Source organism: Annulohypoxylon truncatum (assembly GCF_022578515.1).
Source record: "Annulohypoxylon truncatum strain CBS 140777 unplaced genomic scaffold F4807scaffold_1, whole genome shotgun sequence".
Classification (NCBI taxonomy): Eukaryota; Fungi; Ascomycota; class Sordariomycetes; order Xylariales; family Hypoxylaceae; genus Annulohypoxylon; species Annulohypoxylon truncatum.
The window spans coordinates 1554829-1581707 of NW_025953787.1; the positions used below are offsets into that span (position 1 = coordinate 1554829).

Below are 26879 nucleotides of genomic sequence, written 5' to 3' on the forward strand. Positions count from 1 at the left end.
GTGCATACGATCAACGACTGGTTGGAGGCAGACTAGGAGTAAATCTCGGCGCAGGATACACATAGTGTATTATCCATAACGGCGCATACCGAGAGCACTCTAATAATCGGGCCGCGTATTGCGACCGAGTATACTGTCATTGATCAAGTTCTCCAAGGACAATGAATGAACCTATGGGCAACGAGGGGCTTATATACCAGGTAGGTTCGATATGTAGAGAGGGGATTGAGGCCGGGGTGGTGTGATTCGACTAGATTGCCGCGGAACCTACCACTTTATTACACACATATTGTACCATTGTATTAGCAACTTAGGCACCAATAGACATGTGATTTGATGTCCTTTCATTGTGATATGTGATAATTTTCCAAGTTTTTCGAACAGCCCCTATTGTTAACGTCTCCGAGCAGAGGCAAATGAATTTACATATTATTTATATGTTATAGACGTAGGAAAAAGGGTATAACAATGTCATAAGTCTTACTACAAGCAGAAATCTACGCATTTGAAGGAACAATTAAGGCCATGTTCTTAAGCAGCTGGTATTCAGTTGATTGTCCCTATATATGGTTTAGATTTAGATTCAGAATTTAGGATTGCGTATTTAAACTGGGCAGATTCAACATAGCCGACCAACAGGTAGGCAAAGCTAGTGGCATTTACTATGTCGATATTGTAGGTACCTATCTACCATCATCGTGTAGAAAGGAGGTCAGCCACAGAGGTCAGCTTATCAAGCTGCTGCATACGTAGGGCTGTTATCGAAGAGTGACACGACAGATACCTAGTTCCTTCGCCCATTCAACCCCGCCTTCCACTCGGAAATTTCCTCAAAGTATACCATAACAGACATACAAATGGGCATGGCCGCGCCAGTGCAAATCTACAGGCTAGGCATTGCCCCGCTATTCGACCGCCTCTCCGAGCAGGAAAAGCTATATGGCCACTTTCTATCAAGGCTAGTTGAAGTCGTTGACTACAGTCTAACTTTTCGTTAACAAGTATTATTAGAGCCGCTTGGTCTGGTACAAGGATAATCCTTCGCCAGGTCTCACCGGAGTCCATACCGATTTTTGATTTCATATTAGAGCTGTATAGATCCTGTGATGGCAACTGGAATCAAATTTCTGGGGGTGATGGGATCGTCGAAGAAGACGTCGAAGAGTTCCTCAAATATGCAGCCACTTTCCTGTCTAATATCGGGAATTACTACGTGCGTACCGGTAACTTCTAAAACTCCTGAATAGGGGCTAACCCCCTGAAGGGGTCTGGGGATCAGAAGTTCGTTCCACAGATCAGTTCTAGTTCGATAGAGAAACTTGCTGCCCGGTCACTCAAGCTCTGGGACCTCTATCTGGAGTTCCGAGACTCCATTATGACGGTTCCACCTTTCACTCTCGGCTATCCTAGTCCAGTAGCTCAAAGTTCTTATTACCCTGGGGAATTCATCGAAAAGGAAGAAATCGCCCTCGTCTCTAGACATATGGGGGCGCATTCTATTCTACCCGAGAACACCAGAGTTCGAAAAACCGGAGAAGACACATTCGAGGTCCTTCAGGCCTCAACTATGATATCAGAGGTTCCACTGCCTCTAGATATCCCAGATTCGACAGCTAGGGTCAGCTTAGTACGGGGTGACCATGCTGATGATCTGGAAAAGATCTGCCAAAACTTGTCTAGAGCTGCTACGTATGCGGCAAACGACGCCCAGCGAAAGTTCATAGCTCAATACATCGAGAGTTTTCGAACCGGAAGTCTCGATGCGTATCGCGACTCTCAGCGGACATGGATCACCGATAAAGCACCGAAGATTGAGAATATCTTCGGGTTTGTCGAGCCATATAGAGATCCGGCTGGAATCCGTGCCGAATTTGAAGGCTTGGTTGCCATCGCTAATGCGGAAGAAACGAAACTGTTGTCAAAATTAGTTGAGAACTCCGACAAATTCATCCAGCGACTGCCTTGGGCTACCCCCGAAAACAATGGTAAAGGGGCTTTCGAGAAATCCCTGTTCGACCCACCCGACTTCTCTAGCATTCATAGTACGTGTCATATTTATTATTGTGATAAGGCCGGACACTTACGATAGAAGCACTGGCCTACTGTTCCAGTATCATATTTCCAGGAATCAACCTTCCAAATGTGAGTATTCCCTAGATTATTCATTGGTCTCATGTTCATCAGAGAATACTCTTAGTACAACGATATCCGTCAAGATGTGGGGTTCAAGAACGTCATCGTTGCGAACCGTATGACGGCTGAAAGTACCGCGATGCAGTGGCCCTTCATTGAAGATTCTGAAATGGAGCTATTCCAGAAACATAAGTATCCTGCGTATTATTGGTGGGTTGTGCTCCATGAACTATTGGGTCATGGTACGGGTAGGATGATGATTGAGGAACCTGCTAATAAATTCAACTTCGATCCTGCGAATCCGCCAATAAGCCCTCTTGACGGGAAGCCCATCAAAACATGGTACAAGCCAGGTCAGACATGGACTGGTGAGTTCGGAGATCTAGCTACGACGCTGGACGAGTGTAGAGCCGAACTGGTAGGGGCTTATCTTATGGATGATCCGGAGCTACTAGCTCTCTTCGGGTTCACAGATCAATCGGAAATTCGAGCCGATGATTGTAAATATGCTTATCCACCTACGCATATTCAAGTTCAATACTAACATATAGAAGTGACTTACAATCTATATCAGCAACTTGGAGTTGATGGCCTTCGAGCTCTTTCGAATTACAATGTCGAAGGATCGGTGAGCTACCATCACCATAACGAAGGTCCTTGCTAACATTATTTTGCAGAAATGGGGGCAAGCTCACAGCAGGGTATCATAATTGCCGAGGCATCGCATGAAATAAATGCTAACAGATCATAGGCTCATTTTTCTATCCTTAGATGTCTGCTCAGACACGGTCATGGGTGTATTGAAATCCACCACGATATAGGGGCTAAGAAGCTCAGAGTTCAGGTTGATCGATCAAGAATCAAGAGTCATGGAAAGAAGGCTCTTGGTGACATGTTATTACGCCTTCACATGTATCGCTGCACTGCCGACGTCCAAACTTGTAGGGAGTACTACGAAGACCTTTCACATGTGGATGAGGAATGTCTGGAGTGGCGACAGACCGTTGTTGAAAACAAACCGCCTCCCTTATTGAATGTGCAGGCCAACACATTCATTGATGGAGAAACAGTCACCTTGAAGGAATACGATGCCACTATAGCAGGCGTTATCCAGAGCTGGTGCGAACGTAGCGTGTAATGAATTAGAGAAGGGTCTCAAATTTTTGAAATCTAGGTAGTTATGGAAACATTATTAGTTCGGCTGCTGTACGGACATCGCTACCTGCGCGATCTGAAGGGCTACTTGAATGAAACTGAGTATAAGTCCTATACCACCAATGACAATGACTGCCCAAAACGTCAACCATGACGCCGAATCACGATTATCGAGCCATAATTCCCTCCATGACCGTGGCTTCCGATCATCTAGATAAGTGTTAAGCCGAACAAGCCGTGCCCTCAAGTGAGGAAAATCCCGCGCGAGTTCATAACTATCGCGTTCTACGATCCCTAATGAGGCGTCCAGTGGTTTCCCCTCGCAGACATCGGACAGAAAATTGTCGCGACCATTCGGTGGTACATGATCAAACGGACGAAGCTTTCGAAGAAGTTTCCGTGACCTGTGGTGCTGTCCAAACAGGAGTCTGTAAGAGAGAACAATCTCTTCAAGCAACTCCGTAACATCTTGCGGTGTAGCCCAGTAGCTGTTACTAGGGATATCCGAAGCACATGAATAGATCACTGAGTGGCTGTTACCCTCTGATGATTGGTTTTTCATGTTTGCCGTGCAGAAGGATGGGTAACGAAACAAGTACAGAAGGCGGGAACTGCTGTCTAACTCGAGATGGCAGGCTAGGCAGTCAGTCCAGCTCACGGTGACACCACCAATTGTTGTCAATAAATACATATTTAGAGTTGAGTGATCAATAGACTTGAGCCGGTTGAAATTTTTAATCTCTTCAGGGTCGTCGAGAGTATGGTAATTCCGCGGTGGAAGCATCAACCCGAACCCCAGAAGAAAATCAGGAAGCCTTTTGTTACTTCCTGTTCGGGATTGCCTGAAACAGATGTGACTTTCTCCCCTGTGGCCGTCCATCTCGTCAGCGATGCCGAATTCTGATGGAGGACATGAGAACACATCCGGCCGGTAAAGCATAGTTTGCCAACCAATAATTGAGAAAACTAAGTCTATTGCTGATTTGAGTCCCTGCGTTTCCTCCGACACGATGATACCGCCATCTTCTATGAGTCTCTGAACTATGTCATTGATACTCAAAGTCGGCTCGTTGACAACAGCATCCGAGATTTTAAGATAGAGGGACTTTATTTTGCCGAATAAATTATCGTTGAATTCACCATCGGAGTCTTCGATACAAGTATATAGTTCTTTGGGCTGCTGGCTGGCTTGTGATCGAAGCCAATAATTGTACCATGGTAAGTTACCGAGCAGTAATTCGCGTGATTCTCTCTTCGTTGGCTGACGTGCCCCCATACTGCGAGCAAGTTTGACGTTAGGTACCAGGTAGTAGAATTAAAAGGGAAGTTATTATAATTAATTGTTGAAAAGAGCAGCAAACCGCACCGCACGAACCGGACTAGTCTACGAAAAGAATACATGTGTTAAATATAAGTTTAAAGAGTGAGAGAATGGGTTAATTAACACAGAAATTATGATATATCAGCTCCGGAGACATCGACCATGAAATGGAGAGTAAGTAGTCAGAGAAGGTCAGTAGAGGCTTTTGGGGGCCAGTTGGTTAGACCTGATACGATCCATGTCAGGTCATCAATTGGTTCATACGACATAAATAGAATATTGTCTTGTTTGAGTCAGCCAACTTTGTTTGAGGCTTCTTAAGCCTCGCCTCAATCTCTCTCTCTGGCGATTCACGTTCAATCACATACATATATTGGTAGGCTGTGGGTAATCAAGCACCGATGATATACATCGCTAATACTGAGAAACTTATATGCAATACACATCTTAGAATACTCTCTTAAGTAGTTCTTCTAGACTTGGCTTGGCTTAAAGATAGCTTATGGATAATGGCGATTACCCCCAAGTTGATGACGCGCGCAAAAGCAGTATTCACCGATGCGTAAGCGCCGAAGCACCAGTCACAGAGCGTATCACTCCGAACGTTGGTATCGGTGGCGTTCGGAGGCTGCATACAATACAACCCTTACACCTTACACCCTAGCCCGACACCCCGCACCATGATCGAGGGGACTTCAGTGTTCATTGTCAATTCAAGAAACGCTCACCTACTAGATAGAAGGCATCTTCGCGAGGACATAATATAAGAGCGGGTTAATTAGCGGTACTAAGGTAACCAAAACTACCTAAGATGGAGAAGTAAGTATACCCACCTCATAGTATCTACGTATGAATCAAAGTAAACCAATGTTAAATTTAAAAGGTCCATCGAAAATAAAAGTCCACTATGGCATCAAGCCCTAGAGAGATATCGGGAAGAGCTAGGGGGTAGTGAAGACTACCAAGCGATAAATGAAGTTCACTCTCTTGACGACCTCTTGAGCCATGTGAACACCATACAGGCCACACCGTCACGAGATAGGCAGACATTAGCATCTCTGAATAGACTTGCGCCGAAGTTCAAATTCGTGGACGACTTTTCCGCAATTATAGCTCTAGCATTCGGGGCAGACGCAACATTGACAGCAGTGGTATGGGGGAGCATTCGTCTCATACTGACATTAGCTGCTTCAGCAGGGGATACTCTTCAAGATGTGTTGGATATGCTTGAAGAACTGAGCTTGACTCTGCCAAGGTTTCGAGTTTACGAAGATACTTTGCCGATGAGTCGCCAGCTCGAGACTGCCTTGATTGATGTATACACAGAAGTGATTTGCTTCTATGCCAGGACGATACACTTCTTTCAAGATCACCCGCATGTTTTATTACGGCGAAACGCTTGGGAGAAGTTCCATACCGATTTCTCGAGGACCAATATGCGTATCAAGAGAATCTCGTCCATTGTTGAGAGTGAGGCTGATCTTGCTCGCATGAGGCTGGATGAAAATAAGTACAAAGAAGTAATTGAGCTTATGGACAGTCTTAGTACTAAGAGAAGCGACGACAATCATCAGATAAAATACCATCATATTCCGTTCCTGCAGAATGGAAGATTCTCTGGCCGTTCGGCGACTTTGTCAGCGATCCAGAACATCCTTGATCCAGCACAATCATCATCTTCAACTAGATCAATAGCATTATTTGGGATGGGCGGAGTTGGCAAGACACAACTGGCGCTGCAGTATGCACACCATAATGCAGATAAATACGGCGTAATCCTCTGGATTGCTGCCGATAATATCATTACGATCGGCCAGAGTTTCCGAGAAGTAGCCCAAGGTTTGCAACTTTGCCAAGACAAAGACGAAATCCAAGACTCGGCAGCTGCAATATGGAAAGTCAAGAATTGGTTAAATATCACATGTATGTTGCGATAGCTTCTTGTTCGTAACATGAATCAGACTGACGGAGTCTTTAGCAACCCCTTGGCTAATTATCTTCGACAACGCCGATGATCTGCAAGCCATCAAGGTAGCATGGCCCACAAGTTCCCATGGTTCGATTATCCTGACGACTAGGGACTTCGATGTCGCAAATAATCCTGCTGCTCAATGTATACAGATAGAGCCCTTTAACGAAATAGAAGGATCCTTGATGTTGCTCAAGCAGATTGGACTTGATCCGACCGTTGCGTCAAATACGGAGCATGCAACTGCAATTACCCAAGCTCTAGGAGGATTGCCTCTTGCATTGAGCCAGATTGGAGGCTTCATAGCACAGAGAAGATTGCCATTGAAGGACTTTCTTCCCCTCTATGAGCGTAACGCGTCAAAAATTGACTCCAGGAAGACAATCAAAGATGACTATGAACACACTTTGAGTACTGTGTGGGATGTCTCGTTTGAGAAACTCCCAGGAGATGCTACCAAGTTGCTGAATATGTTAGTCTTCTTTGATCCAGATGGAGTCGATGAAGCTATATTCTTGGAAGGGTCGCAAACAGGATCCGGGATTGATCCCGACTTTGACTTTGTTGCGGATGAGATGGAGTGGGTTCAGATGATTTCATATGTTTCTCCTCAGGCTTGCTCAACTGCTAACTTATACAGTCTTGGCGATGCGGAACAACCTCTCCTTCAGGCTGCCTTGATTAACAAGACAATGGAGAAACCAGTTATCACGGTTCATAGACTAATACAATCTGCTGCAATTCGCAGGCTGTCTTCACCGGATCGGCCGAGATATTTCGATGTAGTTACCCAACTTCTATCATGGGGATTCCCTGATACCTGGAGCAAAGACATCGGTCATCAAATCAATGCCTGGCAAAAATGTGAAAAATGTCTGCCACATATCGACCACCTCGCTAAATTGTCAAAAAAGCATAATATTCAGCCAAGTAACGCACAGCAATATGCAGAACTGCTCCTTCGCTGTAGCTGGTCAGTGCCCCTTTATCGTCCGCCACATGAATCTGGACTTACCAAACATCAGGTATCTTTACGAGCGCGAGACCTATGATATTGCACGAAGTCTAGTCAATGCTGCAGTTCAGACATTCGAGGACAAGTCGACTTTGGCGTATGCAAGTGCTATTGATCTAGCTGGGTTGATTGACCTAGACATGTGCCAGCCATTGCTTGCGCTGAAACCATTTCAAGAGGCCCTAGAAATTCGGAAGAGACGACTTGGGCCGGATGACTCGTTCATTGCCTTCAGTCTTAACAACATAGCATTAGCATACACTGAGATGGGCAACTTAGAAGAAGCGTACTCTACACACCAACAAGCGATAGATATCCGACTTCGAACCAACAGCGACAGAATCGGCAATTCATACAGCAATATGTCGAGCTTGCTGTTACGCATGGGAAAACCAGACGAAGCGGAGGAGATGCTTGGGAGATGCCCTTCGCTGAAAGATTTCACGGACGAGACGTTCCTGAGCACAGGTAACCCACGCTTTTCTGGTGATATGGTACTTTTGTCCCGCATTCGACTTAAGCAAGGTCGTGTGGATGATGCGCTACGGTTAGCATCAAAAGCCCTCGCATTCCGGCAAAAGTTATTAGGTAATCGCTTGAAGACCAGCGACTCATTGTATGATGTGGCAAGCATCTTGTACCTGCAAGGCCATTCAGCCTCGGCCATGTGAGTACAGAATTTCTTCTTGTTCTCCACTGAGCATAGCTCAAAGCTAATATTATTAAAGCGAGCTTCTGAAGCAATTGATCAACATTTCGGAGTCTTTGAATGAGGGTGAGGGTCAACTTGCTCGTGCCCTGTACAAGCTGTCGATCTTCTACGCCGAGAAGGGATTGGTAGAAGATAGCGAAACTTGTAAGAAACGCGCTCTAGAGATTAGGGGGCGCCTAAGGCCAGAGGATAAGGAAGCACCTTTTGAAGAACCGTATTTCTCAAAGTTGACACTCTGGATGTTATGGTAGAACTATTTCCCTACCATTTATGTAGTCGCGATCACCACTAAAGAGTGACTTTGCTTAACCTATCCTAGAAAGCTCATCATCCCTTCTTTTCAATAGTCCTACATGGCTAGACCGTTAGCGGTGATAATCTACACCAGCTTCCAAAACCCATCCGTGATTTCAATTTTGATCTCCCTGTTTTCGTCTATGCTTCGTCGCCCCGCTTCGAGGATAGCCGTTGTCGCTATCGTGTTATTCAGCGTAGGAAGCCCTCTCGCGTCAAGATCGGTGGGCTTAAGCGCCCCTGAGTTGACTGCTCGGCACCCGTCTACGAATTTTTCGAAGGAGACATAGCCGTAGCCGGTTTGGCCATTGAAGTTGCCCTCTTCGTCCGGTGCGTATTTCATGTAGAATGGGTTGTACCATACGAGTTGGCCTGCGGCATCCTCCGCGACGTCATATCCACGCTTAGCCTGGTTGATACGGACTTCTCCCCCGGAGGCCACTTCAACAAGTTAGCAATTTCCTATGACAAGAGGGGTAGGTAATTTCAATGTTACATACTATAGTGAAAGTACTGGTTAGAATGCACACCAGCCTTTTGCGGGGCCGTCCACGATGCTGTGTATACACCTGTGGCGATTTTGCTGGGGTCACCTTGTTTCTGCCAAGTGACCATCACTGTGATAGTATCCTCTGTTGCTTCATTGCATCCGAGGGTGGTGGCGATGCCTTTTGCTGCCGAAGCTGATACCTTGACGGGAACGAAGCCTAACTGCGAAACCATTGAGTCACAGATGTCGATGTGGTGACTGTTTAGATAGTACGAGATGTCGGAGTCGACACCAGCCCACGCCTTGAAGGTCTCCAGCTGCGACTTTGGCTGGGACATGTAACTATAAAAGTAGTTGAAATCGCCCAACTTCTGGGCTCTGAACTTGGCGTCATTGTATGCAGGGTCATAGCGCTTGTGATGCTCAATGTACACATAGACATTGTGTTTTTTGGCGGCTTCAATGAGTGTTTGATGATGTTCAAGAGTCTTCACAGCAGGTTTGGTAATCAAAACGTGTATCCCACGCTCAATTGCATACAAAGCTATTGGATAATGGGTTGTATCCGGAGTGAAGATAGTTATCGCGGCGCCTGGTTTTAAGGCGTCAATGGCAACTTTATATGCGTCGGGGTCCTTCACGTCATTCGCAGGGTAAGAGTCGAAAGAGCAGTCCAAGCCATTGTAGACTTTGGAGATGTTGGTATCAAGATGTTGCCCTGCTCAAGTCAATGCTCATTCTTCATCTACCTATGAGAGATGAAGGTGCAAACTTACTGATTGCTGGGAACTTGGTTCCATTTGTACCAACCATACTCAACTTATCCACCTTTCCTCTTCTCCGAAGGTCGAAAAGGGATAGGCCAACAACACCTACCTTCTTATCCGACCCTGAAGCACCGCCTCCAACAAACCCGGTGGTATACTCTCCAGTCCCGACCTTGGGTAGTGTCAGTTCCCGGAGGCAATTGAACAAAATTGTGCCATGGAGAGACGTACCATCAAAACATTCAATGGAGAGGGGGAAGTCGTTGGGACAACGACGGACTTGGTCGCCTCCGTTGCCATTATGATGAGGTTCTGTCTTACAGATACAGAATATACCTGAAAAGGGGGCGAGTTCACGCAGATACAGGAGCGTCGAACATCACAAAAAGGAGACAAAAAGTAGAAGGGGTGAGATATTGCATTTTAACCTACATGTAACCTTGTAGTCTTAATGTTTTGTTAAGTTTAAGCTACCTTTTACCCCGACCTACCTTAGCTTGAATACTCGATTGTCATAGACGGAAAAATTGAGGGGAAATTGGAGAAATCCCTACCTACGCCTGACTTCAACATCAAAGGGTAGACAAAGCTATCATGCTACATTACATGCTTATACATAGATGATTAAAAGGTATATTTGAATAAATGAAGTGGTAGGTGATGTCGACCACTTGCTATCAAATTTCCGTTCCAGCACTCGGGAAGCTTGGACTCTTGTGGAAATGCAGATGCGCAAATAAGACTAAGGAGACGACGACGAACTGCACACGGGATTGCTTGCACGAGTTTGGCACTCGATCGAGGGGAAATTGACCATGTATAGTCAATGAAGAACATCAGAGCTCAAGGCTCAAAGAACAAGTGTGTTCAAGCCCATTATTTCATCAAGTTGGTAATAGCCGATTTGAAAGGGATACATGATGTAAGTTTGAAAAGAAGAAATAAAAGGGAAATTTGGAGATCCAATTCCGATGGCCTAAGTGCAGTAAATTTCGGCTTACAGGTAGCTGCTAGCCTGGAGTTGTCGAGATTTATTACTGCGTACTAAGTGGAGGTACATGAAGCTACCCCGCCCCCGCCTATTACAAGGCACAATGGCCCGCCCCCACCAAAGTTTGCTGATGAACACCCCGAGAGTGATTGCCCCGCGTTTGATGGGCTACTTTTTCTTCAAAAGCGAGCCGGTCATCGGGCTATCATTGGGCTAATTCTACAATGTAGATTTTTTTCTAAGTACTGCAATCTCGTCCTTAACCATTTCATCATACAATATCCAAAATGAGGAAGGTCAAAAGTAAAGGTATCACCGCAATGTTGCCCGGGTAAATGCAACAGCGCACGCATTTTTAAAGCATTCTCCTAAGAGTCCGACGATATCTCAAGACGAGCAAACCCTGTACAGTTGAAAGGTACGCAGAGTTGCATCCATGGTTTGATCGTACTGGGATTATGAATGCCCGCAAACGTGGACGTGGAATATTGCCCGAAGTCCCATGAAAAGGGATAAACCTGGAGAGAGGGTCTTGGCCACATCAAAGCCTTCTTCTGCTTCTTCACTGGAGGAAAAATTTGCAATATGATTCTTCCGTAAGGTCTATGCCGTATCTGGCCTGGCCTGCAGATGAAGCGAAATCGACTGACTACATGTAGGCCGCTACCCCAGACGTCCAGAAATTTAGAAAATCAGCAGTTTATTATATACGTACTGCTGGTTCACCCAACGGGGCATAAGTGCTTCTATTATTACTGTCACCCACCGGCAAGAGGTACCACCTACCTCATACCACATGTTGGTAAGGCCCTTAGTCCGAGGGGGTTCAACAGGGGAGTCGAGGGGGTCATCGTACAGACTTCCAGGGCTACCCAATAGTCGTATTGTACTCCCTGCACGAAAATACATCTCCCAGGAACCTATGTTCAAACCATTCATGCCCTGGATCTGGAAACAGCTTCGTCTACTCCACATAATGCGGCAAGCTTTCATTCTGACCCAGGGCAAATCGCTTCTCATGTCCCTAGCCCCGCCAAAGGTCACCCTCCAACAGACTTTGATCCTGCCAAGTGAACGGCATACCTCGACCATCTTCCACTCGTTGTCGTCTCCAAAAAAAGGACTCTTAATTCCCGATGCTTCCATTTGGAGGGTCATAAGACGACCTGGTCGACGCGAATGACGTCTTTACCAACTTCATCCGCTTCAAGTACCAACACGTTCACAGCTCGCCTCGACAACCCATCAGCCGCCATAAATCTTTTCGACGCGCAAGGCACGGCTTCTTTAACTTTCTAGAATATCTTACGGGCGCTGGTGACGACAGAGTGCCCTCATCTAACACCCTCAACTTCAGCCGACTCCATTGCAGATCCCCCCCGATTTCCATCAGCCCAGTTTCTGAGCCCACCCGGAGATTCTGCTCGGGTCTGGCCAATCGCGGTGCCGTTACAAATGCCACCGCAACTATCCTGGTTCAACGCGAATTTACGGGTATCTCAACTTATTCTTTGCATGAGCAGCTGCCGAATAAGGTGCGCATTCTCTTTGAAGGGGACATTCAACCGTCTCTAGACCCTTGCTTTCGCTCAAGCTCCTGGTTGCAGCTTCTCTCAACCACGAGGCCGAAACGCAATCTCTACCCCGTATAACAGCCCGACGATATTTGCACAATGTCCTGCAAACTCAGGAATCGGGCTGTCTGCGTGAGTCCTATGATCCATATACGATATATTGCTTTGATATAAGTCCGAGGTGCAAATGGCCCGTCTCTCCTAGGGCCGCTAAGTATTTCGGCTCATCTACGCCTAACCTTGTGAGTTTAGACCTCGTAGAGGAAGAGCCCTGTGCGATTCCGTACCAATCCGTTTCCATTAGCTCCTTTTCATTAGGGGCGTTTCGGGTCCAAGACGCAACCAATGTCGCCTCCTTCGGACCAATGTCCCAACGAGCAAAAAACAATTGGAACTAGTAAGACTAAACTATTCTCTACGCTGCTGACCCACCCCCCACAAGGCATTGCATGCAACTCAGAGGACGAAAGATATTAGGTTATGGAAAGAAAACACTATGTTTCCCATCCACTATATGTTTACTTCAAATCCTATAAGTATAGCTACAAGCCCTCTTTCTCTTTGCCTCAATTTTCCCCTTTCCCGGCGCCCCTTTTCATGCTTATCTCCTTTTCCCAACCATCATCTCTACCTCGGTATATATCGGTCCGCAGGCTAGACGGTAATATCTTCATTACTCTCAATTTCACATTATCGCCACTCAGTCAGAGAAACCATGACTGCCTCAAGCAGCAGCACAGCTAATGGTCACACGACCACGAGACGGTCACTACCATGTGGCATTTATGCTCCCACCATGACCTTTTTCGACCCAGAGACTGAAGAGCTCGACATACCCACCATCAAGAAGCATGCCGAGCGTCTGGCCAAAGCCGGTCTAGCCGGACTGGTCACTATGGGGTCTAACGGAGAAGCTGCTCACTGCACACGCGAGGAGAAGGTAGCAGTGACACGTGCTACCAGAGAAGCTTTGGATGCCGCAGGTTTCACCACCACGCCCATCATCGTTGGGGCTACTGAAGGGAGCGTGAAGGGGACCGTCGAACTCAGCAAGCTCTGTGCAGCGGCTGGCGGAGACTATGTCCTGATACTACCCCCAAGCTACTTCCGTGCTCAGATGGACGAAGAGGCTATAGTTGGTTACTATACCGCTTTGGCAGATGAGAGCCCACTCCCAATCGTCTTATACAACTATCCCGGCGCTGTTGCTGGCATTGACATGGACTCGGATCTCATTATTAAGCTTGCCGAACACCCCAACATCATTGGAACCAAATTTACCTGCGGCAGTACCGGCAAACTTACCCGAGTAGCACTAGCTACCAATGCGAAAACTCCCTCCTCCGAAGGCAGTGGCTACATGGCATTTGGTGGCATATGCGACTTCACAGTCCAAACGCTAGTATCTGGGGGAAGCGGCATCATCGCGGGTGGCGCAAATGTGATGCCTAAGGTTTGCGTCAAGGTATGGAATCTATACTCGGAAGGGAGAATTGAGGAGGCGATCGCATTGCAAAAGGTTCTCTCGCGAGGTGATTGGTTCTTGACCAAGGCAGCAATCGCAGGTACCAAACAAGCAATTCAGAGCTACTTTGGATATGGTGGCTACCCTCGGCGCCCACTCAAGCGTCTGGAGAAAGCCAAGATCCAGTCCATCGCGGAGGGCATACAGGAAGTAATGGAAGTGGAGAATTCGTTGTGAATGGGAGAAAACGGGTTACCGGGAACTTGTCTGTGAGACCCACGAGGACTGGCTATATGCCGTCAATATTAGCCGCGTGGCCGTCAAACACTTATTCTTGGAAAGTGCGGGGTTTGAATCCGGCGTGACGGATGAGGCTCTTGGAGGGTTGGAACACTCAGTTTCAAATTTCTCAACGAAAAAAGGTCACTTGACGTAGGTGGTCTCACATACGGACATGCAAACGATGATACGCCTCGCGGAACTTGACGTCTCACCTTGCTCCTTTTTGGACAATGAACACACACTGAGAACATTCGTTGGTCTTAATGATCTACAGGCCATGGTAAAGATTCGCTGGTTCCAAAATTTGCTATTTAGAACTTATATCAAATCGCACACGAGGAAGGAAGAAAAATGGTGGCAAAGACCAACCGATCACATTCTTGTCCTGTTGCCAGTACCTTCGTAACTCGGGTTCGCTAACACTACGGCCATAAGAAGATGTCTTCTATGTCTTCGTTAGCATGGCAAATTCATTAAGACTCTGGAAATATCCTCCATGTCAATAATGTGGTCCTAGTGAATGTAATATCTCGTCGTGTAACCATCCCAAAGGTTTCCCTTAAATTTCTCCCGATCATTTGAAAGTGATCAGCGCTTTTGCTCACATGTCTCACTTTCGAGTTTCCATAGGACCCTGCAGACACCATCTACCATACATCTATGAGTTTCGGAGGTCGTAGATCTGCGAAGCACCTCGCGTCCTCGCTAGGACGTATGGCATGGCATGTGCCCCCCCCCCCGTGTATGATATAGATTACATACTAAGAGTAAGGATTTTCGGGTTACATACGTACTTAACTGGCATACTGGGAAAATGGCCTCAGTCCGTAGGAAAGGGCTCCTTTTTCTTTTCTGTCTCTCTTGGGCTCCATTTTGCTCATGTGTCTAGGGTCCCGTCCAGTTTGGGCACCTCTGGTACGCCCAATATAGTCGCGGCGATCCGTAAGGTATTAATCCCTGGCGACACCACCCCACGAGGTTTCTTTTTCCCTCGACGTGTACGCCGCCCTCCTTCCTCCTCCCCTCCCCGCCCTCTGTTTACCAACTCGCTTGCTGCCACCCGCTTACACGGCTCGGACCGTCCCATCGTGACAAGATAAGGGCTGATCACCTACCCCTGGATATTTTTTTATATTTATTTTCTATCATTTTCCCGTTTTCTTTTTCACCCTGGCGCTGACGGCGGCAAAAAAATATTCAACAATAGTAGCATAGTTCTTTTAATGCCGCAAACGCATACGCAAGCTACTTATCTAAGGTATCGCGATAATACGTAGAGTAAGAGGTACGGGACTTCATCCCTTCCAGCCCGTCATCACCTATGTACATACATAAGGTAGAACAGAAAATGCAGGTATGTATGTAGGTCAGGAGCTTTTGTGCTCCTCCCCTCTTCCCCACACCCCACGCATGCAAGTATGATGTACGTTCCCGATCCGTTCAGCCTCTTTCTAGTGTATATCGACGTGTCAGTGGATACGGCACGTACCGATGCTATCCCTCCCTTCCCTTTCCCTCGGCTTCCCGTCAGACCCTGCGCACATATTGTAGTACACACCTACTTTTCTCCCACGCACGAGCCAAGGGGCTAAGCGTACCTACAGGCTGAGAGGATGGATACGTAAACCCCTCCCTCCTTGGACCCCTAAACCCTCGGACCCTTAAATGCCATCATCCCATGCGCTCTGTCGTCATAGTGCCTTAAACCTTATTCGCTGTTCCGTTACACGTGAGTACCCGTATCTCTACCCTCTACCTGCAACCCTCCCTTTCCCCTTCCCCTTCTTTTCCCCGCCCTTCTATGCCCTTCCGTTCGTTCCCTTACACCACCACCACTCAGACCTTGTACCTCCTCGGATCCAGCTCCGCCACATCGGCGCTCCTCGCCTCGCCATCGAAGATGAACTCCGCCATAAGCTTCCCGGTCGCCGGCCCGTTCTGTATGCCCCAGCACGTGTGCCCGGAGGCGACCCACAGCCCGTCCACGGCGGTGCGGCCGACGAGCGGCGCGCTCTCCTTCCCGAACCGCACGTGCCGCGGCAGGTAACAGGCCTGGCGGGCGGCGACGCCGGCGGCGCCGAGCACAGGGCTCACGGCGCCGACGTACGCGACGAGGTCATCGCACTGGGCGTCGTCGCACTGCACGAGGTCCGCCGTCTCGGGCAAAGGCGCGCTCGCGTCCGGCTCCCCGCACGCGTACACCTCGCCGCCGGGCCGCGCGTAGATCTCCGGGTCGACGTTGCCGCGGTGGCGGCGCCGCGTCTCGCCGCGCGCGGCCCGGTGCGCGGGCACCCAGTCCGGAGGCAGGCTGATGTCGGTGAAGACGGCGTAGGGGCTGACGTCGGCGGCGAACACGACGCTGTGCGCGCGCAGGCCCTCGACTTTGGTCCGCGGCCACAGCGTCCCCGTCCACGGGCCCGCCGCCACCACGACGTCCGTCACGCCCGGGAGCGTCGATGTCTGGCCTGTCGCGCGGTCGACGAAGGATACGCTGTCGACTGCCCTCGAGGACTTGTTCAGCCCGATCCCGGTCACCTTGGCGCCGACGCGGATCTCGGTGCCGCCCTGGCGCGCGAGCGCCGCCATCGACGTCGTGAACTGGTACGGGTGCACCTGCGCCGTCTCGGTGAAGCCGGGCAGCCCCATCTCCGCGTAGTCGCGCACCAGGCTGCCGTTAATCCAGTCGAGGTCCTTCGGCAGCACGGAGTCGCGGAGCAGGGAGCGAGCCTTCTCGTCTTGCTTGGGCAGCTTCTGCCACTCTACCTGGCCTTCGCCGTCGCCGTTGCCGTCCTTTTGGTCCTTTTCGTCGTCATCGTCCTCCTGCTCCTCTTGTTTAGCGACGCCGAGACTGCTTCTGCTCTTTCTCTTAGCCTGGGCAGACCCGCGCGCGACCTTCTTCCTAACGGAGGCCGTGAGCTGTCCGCACCCGAGGCGCCTGTATCCCCATCTTTCGGCGCCGTTGTGCTCGGCTGCTAGCTCGGCGTGGAGGTGGTAGGAGAGCGGGACTAGACATGACGGATAGGCCCAGAGACCTAGAAGTCCGCCCGCTTTCCCCGATGCGGCAGCCGCTAGCGAGGTGGCTTCGAGGAGCGTGATGTGGTGGATGGCGGTGTTGTAGGAGGGATGTCGGGTTAGATAGTATGCTGTTGTTGTGCCGATGACACCACCCCCTGGGAAGTACGATTAGTGGATCTATTGCCTATTCTTACTAGGTGCTACCATATGTACGTAGTGATATGCGATATGCGCCAATGTTGATCCCAGACCGGTGGACGGGGAACTAGGAGGTCGGTGTGTATATGGAACCAAGGAGGGGTTCACGGACAATAACCATAGAGTACAACGAACAATGACATGGTAGGGAACACAAATAGCGGAAATAGAGTAAGACATACTCACCTATGATCACGATATGTCGTGGCTGGGGCATACGACTGTCCATTTTATTGTATTTGACATGACCGAATCAGTGGTAAACAAGGTCTTGGAGGATTGGACGGAAGTTAAGATTGACCTTTTCGTCTCGACTAAAGCAGCTAGGTTAAGATTTCACATGGCTTGGCTGCAATGCAAGTTCGAAGTAAGGAATGGGATGTTAACAGCTACAGCAGGTAGCAGTTACCCGTTACCCAAATTATGGGATTGGTAAGTTAGGAAGTACCGACTTCGAGGTTCATTCGGATCTACCCGCTGATTGGTACCACGTCAAGTATGTATCTACGTTCAAGCTAAGTATTCGAGCATCAAGCCATTGACGTCGTGAATCCCGACGTTTTCAATAAAAGGCAGGGATTATCGAGAGACAATAATGTATTGTAGTCAATTCTGTCTTGTCTGACTAACAAAACATGTGATGTAAATGATAAGGTATTTGGAATTCATGATACGATGGAGGTCCAAGCTTCCGGGAGCTAGCTACCAGCAGCTAGAGCTATCAATACGTCATTGGTCGGACAGAGCGGGTAGATCCACATGTCTTCACGCACTGACCGTGACGAACCATGCCGAGGCTCAAGATTTGATACGTTTAGCGTTTAGTGTAACAGGTAGCTCAGTCCTTCCGAACTGTTCGTACCGGATCTACGGGGAGGCTAAAGAAAGAAACGAAAAGAAAAAACGGAAAAAAGTTAAAAGGAAAACTACAGAATAATCAACAACCATATTCATGAGATTGTTTATTAAAAGGGGCTGGCATCCCGTACATTCAACCCTTAATCATCATCTTTGCAAAGTGACCTCATTGGGATTACAGACACGGCTCGTATCATCCAATAGTAACTCTAGATACCCCGCCAACGACAGCATCATCGTTAGCTTTGCGACCTCGACTTCGACTCCGATTTCGTCAGCATATACCCCATCACTTTCGAGGCATCATCTTTTCATCAACACCAAAACAATTTCCACAATGGCTTCAGCTACCACATTTTATGACTTCAAGGTCAAAGACAGTAAGTACTAGCATGGAGCCTATCCTAAGGTGAAATTGTCAAACTAATCGCTGCCATCCACCCAACAGAGAAGGGCGCCGAGAAGTCCTTAGCCGACTACAAGGGCAAAGTTGTGTTAGTCGTCAACACAGCATCCAAGTGCGGTTTCACCCCGCAGTACGCTGGGCTCGAGAAGCTATACAAGGACATCAAAGCCACGCACCCGGATGACTTCACCATCCTCGGCTTCCCTTGCAACCAGTTCGGCGGCCAGGAGCCCGGCACCGACGACGACATTCAGAACTTCTGCCAGGTGAACTATGGCGTCACCTTCCCCATCTTCGGCAAGACCGACGTGAACGGTGAAAAGGCCGAGCCCGTGTTCGAGTGGATGAAGTCGGAGAAACCCGGCCTTCTTGGCCTAAAGCGCGTCAAGTGGAACTTCGAGAAGTTCCTCATCGGAAGGGACGGGAAGGTCAAGGAGCGCTGGGCCAGCACCAGCAAGCCTGAGAGCTTAGAGAAGGCCATCTTGGATGAGCTGGAGAAAAAGGAGTAAGTTCCTGCTTGTTGCTCGGGAGCCTTGTGGGGGGTTTTCTGCCGCAACTGTATGGTAGGTACGCGTTGACGAATGCCGATAGGGTGGCTAAAATGTAAGATGAGACGAGCTTGCTGTTCTGAGCAACGAATCTTTTACCTCATTTTACGAACCATGTGTCATGAATCATACTAAAAACGAATCTTTTCATATATCAATAATTTCTATTTCAATAAGCAGCGGCTTAGAGATAGTACCTCATGGTAGTTACCCTGACGAGACCATCGGTGTATTGCCATGATGTATGTTGCCTAAGAACTTTCGTGTGGCCGAGGCAAGAACGTCAAATATACATCGTGGAGGCTCATGGCTTCTTTCCTTTTCGACTTCTCACGCTTCCTCACTATGATTATAGGCCCAAAGTCGAATAGGAACCCGGGGCAAGCCGCCTTATTTTCTGAAAAGGCCTCATAGATTTAGCCCAAACCTATGCTCGGAATGATCACACTCTACAGTTCCAAGCCATATCCCGAGTACATTATCAAGCGACTCCTTTACACTGAACAGGTCGGCCAAGGCAACATATATACATTGTATCTCATCTGTCATTAGATTTCAACATGCGGCTCAGGAACTTGCAATCTCTGCGTGGCGGATGCCTAGGGTGATACTGAGACGAACATCGAAGCCTAAGTCTAACGAAGTCATCGCAGAGAAGTTGTCTCATACGGCCATTACAGTTACCTGGGCAATGGGGAATAAGATCGAGTATAGTAGTTCCGACGAGTATCGGGCTTATATGAACGGTTGTATTGTTCATGTGAGTAACTCGGGGGCTCAAGTTTCATTCTATGCTACTAGGGCAATTCTCTATGCAGGACACGAGGCCATGACAGAACCCCTCGATGTTTCCCATCGCAAAATATGACCCTCTACAAATTTATCGGAGGCATCTTTGAGCTTAACTTTACGAAGGTTGCTCTGTTATTGAGCTAGGGTTAGAGGAGAGATCACAATGCTATCTAGGTAACTAGGTATCTAGGTATCACTCCCTTCTAATACTGTTTCTAACATTAATACTCCTACAGTCAGGTCATTAAAGGAGTTTATTCACCTCGAAAGCCGACCTGAAGAGCTTTCCCGGAGGATATGCTCACACTCAGAGATCATATGTCATATCTCAATCCGCTATCGTGAAGTTTCCTCCAGGAAAAGGACCATCGACAGCCATGTTACCAATCTTCAATGACGTAGTGTTACACTTATTCGAAAAACTATCGCTAATTCGACTTCGCCTACATAGTTTTCCGTCATTACGCAAACGATTGGGACATGGAAGCTCTTGGGAGTCATAGCTCCAGGAGCCTATAGAGCTTTACACCTCGTCTTCATTAACTCGAAGTTCGAAAGGAAAGGATCACGATAGCGTTCTCGATTTTGGTCTAATAAGTACTCTTCTTACTAGGAATCCATACAATGATTCTTCACATGGCTCTACAGACCCCTGGACGCCTAACTGATACTTAGGATAAGAGAATATACCAGTCATTCTCCTACAATGACATACCTACGGTTGGCTTTTCTATCTATCATGGCAAGCCATATTATAAAGACGATAGTCTAACGGGCTAAGTTATTATGACATACACTTTTACCGTCATCGAGCCATATGCGTCAAAGCGTCCTAGAGAGGTTCCAGCTCTTGGGACCATATGTTGGTTTGTCAACGATAGCATCGGCGATCACAGGTCTATCTGTGGATTGCGCAAAGTACTTTCAGAATACTTGCAGAAAACCACGCAACCAACGCCAACAGAGTTGAATCGCTCTCGTTTCAGTAGCCGAACCAGCTACCTACCTGTTCCCAACCTTTCCCGTCTCTAAGCAGCTCCTGTGGCTCCCCAGTTCCAACAATCTTGTCAAAACAAGACGATCGCATTCGATTCAGCCTCTTTGTTTCGGGAGAATCCGAACGCCGCAAACTATTTGGAAAAGAAAGCGCACACAAATTATATTATTCGTCTCCGATGTTTAAGAATGGAAACCGAGATGACTTCGCTTCATCAAAACCCCAATCAAGATCTTCCTGTATGCAGTTGGCACAAACAATGCAACCAATGGCCCTAAAGGCGACCTTGCAGAACTCCAAAAATGCAAATAGTCGTCTAAGGAGATCAAAAGGACATATCGAGTGAAAGCAGAAATCGCTATCGCCGACGAAAGCCATCATCCTATCGTCTGGACTTCAATAGGTGCGAAGGGGATCTGCTCTCTCAGTGACATCTACAGAGCGCTCGGATGACGTCGGCGAAGCTTGGAGCTGTAGCTATGGATAGATAGCTCCCCTAGCTATGCCAACAGCGTATCGACAAGATGAGACAGAGTCAAAAGATAATTACAGCATCGTCATTTTATTTTGGTTTTGGCTTCCTCCTCACTTGAATCCATCCCGAACGCAGGAACCCCCTGCAGGACGTTACGACGTAAAAGACCAGCGCAGCCGCCGCAGAATAAGGTACCTGGAGCTATTTGGAGCTATTTTTAACCATCCCCAACCGACAAATCCTGTATTACCACGCGGGACGCGGCAACGGGTTGCGGCATCAGCATGCAAGTTGGACTGAAACTTCTTCATGAGCCTCAACGCTCCCATCCTCCCAACTGGTACCTACTCCAAACCCCAACCCAGCTTTTCGACGACAAGAATGTGTAGTGTAGGAGCAGGAAAATTAAATGGGGTTAATTTCCTCTCAATCTCAAACCTCGGTTGGGAGCGAGTTTGCCCACAATCCTGCCCGCGCTCCCCGCCTCCTTCGTTGGAAGACGCGAGCGGAATAGGTCGCTACCTATGCAGGTCGCACAATTTCATCATCGTCGTTGTTTCTCGTGGGGGTTTGGTTGGTTTCTGACGGAATATCATAAGTTAAAGCGGCTCACCGAGGACCCACGATATTCTTCTATTTCTTTTCGCGTGGTGCGATGCGCGATGATGTGCGATGATGCACGATCTCATTTCTTGCCCATCCGCGGTCTCCCTATCTGGCGGTCAAACTCACAACCAACACATGGCACTCCCAAATCTCCGAATAGTTAAGGAAGATATGCGAGCAATGGAGTTGCGATGGAGCAAATGTTTCTTTTCCTTTCTAAATTACTCTAAGCTGCGATCGTCTTTAGAGGAAAAAGAGTGGACGGCCCACCAGGTTTTCAGAAGGATCAATAAGCCCGAGTGGCGCGGAGGGAGCGCGAAGGATCAGGGGTCTTAACTCTTGGGATTATTAGCGGATATCCGCGTTGCCGAATCTGTTTCTGCTATCTAACCGATCTCGTCCACGGATTGCCCATGCCGTTTCCTCTTTCAGGCTTCATCACAGGAGCCTTATAGGCGCGGTCTCCATTGTCTCGCGGCGGCCGATAGCCGCCAAATCTCTTCGTAGGGAACGCCGATGGGGGGATCCCCCAGTAACAAGAAACCCCTACATTCGTAGAGGGGCCAGTAATATCGGCGCCTTACGGGGAGATACTCGCAGGTTACCTAGACATGTATTCAACGTTACTGTGGATCTCTTAAAACAACTTCAGTGACCGACGGCGAGACTTAGCTCACTCGATATGGAGCTATGGGTCGTAGTCAGGGGTAATAGGAGACTGTAATAACACGGCAGTAAACTAAGGGACCGCAATAATAGTAGATATAGCTTTTTATCTAGCTTTCACTATAACGATCCTACCACTTCTGTCCATATAGGGCATCGGCATTTGGGAACGTGGCTGCCTATTCTGTCGAAGTTCTCGCTATAGCTGCAAGATAGGTAGATGGATATACATGTGAAGACAAACGTCATAGCAGATAGATCTTGCGTTGGAACAAAGGTGTCACAAAGAAAGGGGTAGTGTTGGGTACACAAGTTGCTTCTTCATGGTCCATCCTCATCAGAGAAGGGCTAGAGTACCAATAGCTGGCGGTATGTTGGCAACACGCCGAGAGAATCCTATCTCAGACTTCGATGAAGCAGCATGCCACGGAGGACTTTGGAGATAACCCCTATTTCCACGCCGAGCACAGATGTCAGCGGCCATACCAACGCTCGCGATGTCGGATCGAACGAGTTCACCTGATAACCTTGAAGGTGGACCTGGACCTCATTAGAGATGATTGCTAATGAGTATATGTCCATCAGGAAGTGAAACCTAGGTACTGACTACCGGACGGTGTCCCAATCAGTATATCCTCCGGCGACTACATATGAGATACAAAGCTCCAAAACTGGAGCCGGGAAACCTTGTCCTCTACATGAGGGGTTCAACGTTTCCAAGGTATGGTTCTATCTGCAAACTAATAGATGGATCTTTGGCTCAGTATCGATAGAGAGGTGATATGTTTGAATATCTGTCAGGGGTTGTGACAGCTTCTAGGCCACACTTCGCCACCAATCCATGTCTCAAAGCCCCTGTCACCCTAGCTACGCAGACATGCGGCGTTCGACTAGGGACAACTAGGTATGCTGGCATCAGACAATGGGAAATGTAGTGGCACATCCAGTCTGAACGGACCTCGATGCCGGGGTACGTGCAGATCGATCTCCACGATATGGTGGGATGTAGGAGGAGGGTAGTAAGAAAACTACCGAAATGAAGATACCTTGGCAACTCTTCGAGCTTCATTGGTGTTGACGAGTGTACCAAGGTTACGTCAAGTATGTTAGACTAAGGGTACCTATGCCATTATTAGACGTTGTTTTCTGTCAGTTGGAAACATACCTCGACGGAGACGCGGTCGATAGCTCTTCCGTCAGTCCCCATCTTCAGATTTGGGGTCGCCCGAGGCTAAGTGAGCTATGTGGTTGCTTGTACCTGCAATGAATACGTTACAATCGTTCGACCCCTGAGGGGATCCATGGAGGGGCTTCAACAGCCGCGAGGTTGCATGTGAACACCGACTAAATTAAGCTTGTTCTTGAAACGGACATTGTCTTCACAGGGTGGCCGCCCGGCAACTTGACGTGCACGATACCTTGCCCATATCGATTATCGCCAGCATCTAAAGCTATCGAATAGCATTTGATCGATGCGGCGATCCTTGTATTACCCCAGGAATCATAGGCCGGGCCGAATGGGCAAGGGGAAAGCATATATCATAGGCGCGAAGGAATCAGGGCCCAGGACAACTGGCATGAAATAGCGATTCCGTTCATCTCACAGCTCGCCAACGACGACAGTACAAAGAACATCAACTTGATGTCATCTCGAATCTTTACTATCTAGGGAGACAAGATAGCTGCGGAGATTCGGCAGTGAAATCTTCGGTGCTAAATGTAGTTGTATAGATAGCAGGAACCGTCCAAGTTGTTCTGCGGGCAAGACGGACCGCTCGGTGCTTAATAGGAGTAAAGATCGTCAGCATCCTGAATTAGAGCTAGGGTTCGTTGCACAGTAATGAGGCTGAGCGCTGAAAGGGGAGTGTTCGTAGATGGATCTCAGCTCCTTTTGCCTCGGCTGGCGCTCGCAAGTGGCGCGCCTAGACAAGCCCACGGTACGATCCTATGCGCCAGCGTACAAAATAAGGATTCGGCGCCTTGCGCTTCGGTCCTTTCCGGGTTTTTGGAATTCATAAATTTCTGATAGATGTCTCGGCACGTCTAATAAGAATTTGTCAGACTCTTGTTGGCCGCCGCACATCGTGGTGTGTAGGGCGAGGCGTTCAGATGGTGAACCACTTTCAGCCACGCCGGTCTTCCGAGATGAAATAGGGTTAAAGGAGGCGCCGAAGTAAAAGCCCGGTATAAGTCATTGTGTTGCACACCAACTCCATGGCCTTAATGATCCTTTTGCGCCTCTGGGTGAAAGCCGTAGCTAAAGGTAGATAATCTGTCCAAACGTCGAGGGTCTTGCTGCAATCCCTGAAGTGGACCACCGGGCACGGCGCATGCGGATTTTACGACGAAGTCATGCCGGCAGTATTATCAAGACGACAAAGATAAAAATAAAAATGTCTATGACCCAAAAAATCTACAAAGTACTTCATCTGCCGTGACCTTTGCTCTCACAGCATCCTTCCCTGGTCGTCTGGGTTCGGGATCATCACTTGCAGCATTTGACAGCGCTACCCCCGCGTTTGCCTCGAGCTGCCTGGCTTTGGAGTGACTGGCTCTTTCAAATGTTCGCGGATCGGCATGGTATCAGAAACCTTTTGCCCTGTCCATGTTAGAAATACCAGAGTTATCTGCTCTCATTTGGCAGGGAAACGGCACGCGACAAGGTGCTTATTGCTAGCCGTGACTTGCGCGCAGCGGAATTCTGGCACCTGAGCCGCTGGAGGGGAAGATTGGGAAAACATGTATTAGCTAGCTGCCTGCAGAGTGGGAGGTCAAGCCACCATGCAGAAGACAATGACAAGGTCGCAGGATTGGCCGAACTCGATCGAGTTGATACCACATATTGTATGGTAGGATGACAACGAACCAGTCGGATTTTATCAGGTGATGGGCCTATAAAGCCCGACCTTGATCGACTCCCTGTTTACTTGATGGTCGGTGCACTTTGACACATCGAAGTGGGATCAAATAGACGGTAGACAAGGACACACAGACACACAGGATTTCCGAACCACGTTGCGTGAACGTGAGTATGTATGTATGTTGTCGTTATGTGATCTGCTATCCGCATATTATTGCCAATTCGCGCGAGCTCGGTGGAATTATGTTGACCCACGGTGCGCATAATGGTCTGTGATTAGAATTTAGACCGATACCAGGGTCCATGGCGTTCTATGAATAGAGTCATGACAGGGACACGGAATCGAGCCTCATCTGGAACGCAACAAGCGCTCTTAGATGAGATGAAGCACATATAATCGTGCTTTCGATTGATGATGAGACGGTGACATTTTAGCCTCAAATTCATCTGATCTAGTATGGACTTAGATCCTCCTCGCCTAGAGTAGTGGTTTTATGTGCCGTGTGTGAAGCGAATGCTTGTAAACTGGATCTAGGCGTATGCTAGCTCCTCGTGCCAGAGAAGATACAGCTGACATAACAGCCACATCTTGATTTTAATGCGTTAGCATACTTGTACGTAGCGGTATTCATGAACATACCTCCACACTCGCCTACTAGCGGCAGCTGGAGCTGGGTTGAAGAATAGAATGGATAATCCTGATTGGAGAGTGGACGAGATGCAACGTTGCGTGTTAACTATGATTGGATCTCCACCAATCAGAAAACACGGTTCGAGACGGAAGGGTTGCTAGCCGTTTAAATGTGCCTAGGAGAAATCGCTACTGAGACAATCGTGTAGTCGGCTTGCCTGCTGTCCACTACTCGAATCTCATCCATAATACCAGGCATGCACCTCATAGTTATTGCTGCTGTTGGATAGGTATCAGTGAGCAGTGATACAATAACCCTTAGGCTATTGTGCCACGACATTGAACAATTCAACACGAAATTCTATAAAATTGATAGATAACGTATCGGTAAACACGAGAACAGACCAGTAGGGGAGGGGTTTAAGCTCAAGCAACCCTAGCACAGCCATGCTTGCAAGATCAGGAGATGTCATAAGATGGTATTAAGGTGTACATTTCTGAGACCTACGTCCAATGCAGGATGTAGACCAGCAGCGGCTCAAAAGGCGGCGGCTACTCGGCACCCCTTCAAATTTCCGAATGCAGTCCGGGGCACGGTGAGCCTGACTTGGTGTGAACCTGACCTTGAGATTCAAGGAATAGATATTCACGAGGTAAAA

The 26879-nt window shown here is 48.2% G+C and overlaps 8 protein-coding genes across 8 annotated transcripts; 4 read left to right on the forward strand and 4 right to left on the reverse strand.

The window, feature by feature from the left end:
• Positions 1–664: 664 nt before the first annotated feature.
• Positions 665–3271, forward strand: F4807DRAFT_455453 (dipeptidyl peptidase III; the record flags this gene model as incomplete). The annotated part of the gene is made up of 8 exons (XM_048000732.1): positions 665–675; positions 1012–1213; positions 1265–2042; positions 2093–2142; positions 2198–2633; positions 2688–2761; positions 2811–2834; positions 2885–3271. The coding sequence occupies 8 exons, from the start codon at positions 665–667 to the stop codon at positions 3269–3271; spliced, it is 1962 nt and encodes a 653-aa protein (XP_047859525.1).
• F4807DRAFT_16969 (uncharacterized protein) lies at positions 3247–4668 on the reverse strand. The gene has a single exon (XM_047993447.1). It carries the CDS (start codon positions 4562–4564, stop codon positions 3326–3328), a length of 1239 nt encoding a protein of 412 aa, XP_047859526.1. The 5' UTR covers positions 4565–4668; the 3' UTR covers positions 3247–3325.
• Positions 4669–5420: 752 nt separating this feature from the next.
• F4807DRAFT_466343 (uncharacterized protein) lies at positions 5421–8824 on the forward strand (the record flags this gene model as incomplete). Its single annotated transcript, XM_048002372.1, has 6 exons — positions 5421–5428; positions 5493–6532; positions 6588–7158; positions 7219–7551; positions 7604–8260; positions 8322–8824. The coding sequence occupies 6 exons, from the start codon at positions 5421–5423 to the stop codon at positions 8554–8556; spliced, it is 2844 nt and encodes a 947-aa protein (XP_047859527.1). The 3' UTR covers positions 8557–8824.
• F4807DRAFT_17050 (NAD(P)-binding protein) lies at positions 8281–10278 on the reverse strand. Its single transcript, XM_047993454.1, has 4 exons — positions 10088–10278; positions 9866–10028; positions 9100–9807; positions 8281–9040 (listed from the first exon to the last, which is right to left on the reverse strand). The coding sequence occupies exons 1-4, from the start codon at positions 10154–10156 to the stop codon at positions 8685–8687; spliced, it is 1296 nt and encodes a 431-aa protein (XP_047859528.1). The 5' UTR covers positions 10157–10278; the 3' UTR covers positions 8281–8684.
• A 2292-nt stretch (positions 10279–12570) lies between these two features.
• Positions 12571–14231, forward strand: F4807DRAFT_17143 (aldolase). The gene has a single exon (XM_047993467.1). The coding sequence runs from the start codon at positions 13137–13139 to the stop codon at positions 14121–14123; it is 987 nt and encodes a 328-aa protein (XP_047859529.1). The 5' UTR covers positions 12571–13136; the 3' UTR covers positions 14124–14231.
• A 1713-nt stretch (positions 14232–15944) lies between these two features.
• F4807DRAFT_405490 (FAD dependent oxidoreductase) lies at positions 15945–18021 on the reverse strand. The gene is made up of 2 exons (XM_047996222.1): positions 17568–18021; positions 15945–17338 (listed from the first exon to the last, which is right to left on the reverse strand). The coding sequence occupies exons 1-2, from the start codon at positions 17608–17610 to the stop codon at positions 16005–16007; spliced, it is 1377 nt and encodes a 458-aa protein (XP_047859530.1). The 5' UTR covers positions 17611–18021; the 3' UTR covers positions 15945–16004.
• Positions 18022–18023: 2 nt separating this feature from the next.
• F4807DRAFT_405493 (thioredoxin-like protein) lies at positions 18024–19784 on the forward strand. Its single transcript, XM_047996223.1, has 2 exons — positions 18024–18619; positions 18688–19784. The coding sequence occupies exons 1-2, from the start codon at positions 18334–18336 to the stop codon at positions 19152–19154; spliced, it is 753 nt and encodes a 250-aa protein (XP_047859531.1). The 5' UTR covers positions 18024–18333; the 3' UTR covers positions 19155–19784.
• A 3609-nt stretch (positions 19785–23393) lies between these two features.
• On the reverse strand, positions 23394–23936 carry F4807DRAFT_17241 (uncharacterized protein). Its single transcript, XM_047993482.1, has one exon. The coding sequence runs from the start codon at positions 23796–23798 to the stop codon at positions 23490–23492; it is 309 nt and encodes a 102-aa protein (XP_047859532.1). The 5' UTR covers positions 23799–23936; the 3' UTR covers positions 23394–23489.
• Positions 23937–26879: the final 2943 nt, after the last annotated feature.

Bases quoted from the DNA above. Each gene is read 5' to 3' on its own strand.
- F4807DRAFT_17143 (XM_047993467.1), top strand. From the start codon at position 13,137: ATGACTGCCTCAAGCAGCAGCACAGCTAATGGTCACACGACCACGAGA.
- F4807DRAFT_405490 (XM_047996222.1), bottom strand. From the start codon at position 17,610: ATGGACAGTCGTATGCCCCAGCCACGACATATCGTGATCATAG. The intron at 17,339-17,567 runs GTGAGTATGTCT...CGTACTTCCCAG, and splicing joins ACGACATATCGTGATCATAG to GGGGTGGTGTCATCGGCACA.
- F4807DRAFT_17050 (XM_047993454.1), bottom strand. From the start codon at position 10,156: ATGGCAACGGAGGCGACCAAGTCCGTCGTTGTCCCAACGACTTCCCCC. The intron at 9,808-9,865 runs GTAAGTTTGCAC...TGACTTGAGCAG, and splicing joins AACCAAGTTCCCAGCAATCA to GGCAACATCTTGATACCAAC. The intron at 9,041-9,099 runs GTATGTAACATT...AACTTGTTGAAG, and splicing joins TAACCAGTACTTTCACTATA to TGGCCTCCGGGGGAGAAGTC.
- F4807DRAFT_405493 (XM_047996223.1), top strand. From the start codon at position 18,334: ATGAGATTGTTTATTAAAAGGGGCTGGCATCCCGTACATTCAACCCTT. The intron at 18,620-18,687 runs GTAAGTACTAGC...TCCACCCAACAG, and splicing joins TGACTTCAAGGTCAAAGACA to AGAAGGGCGCCGAGAAGTCC.
- F4807DRAFT_16969 (XM_047993447.1), bottom strand. From the start codon at position 4,564: ATGGGGGCACGTCAGCCAACGAAGAGAGAATCACGCGAATTACTGCTC.
- F4807DRAFT_17241 (XM_047993482.1), bottom strand. From the start codon at position 23,798: ATGAAGCTCGAAGAGTTGCCAAGGTATCTTCATTTCGGTAGTTTTCTT.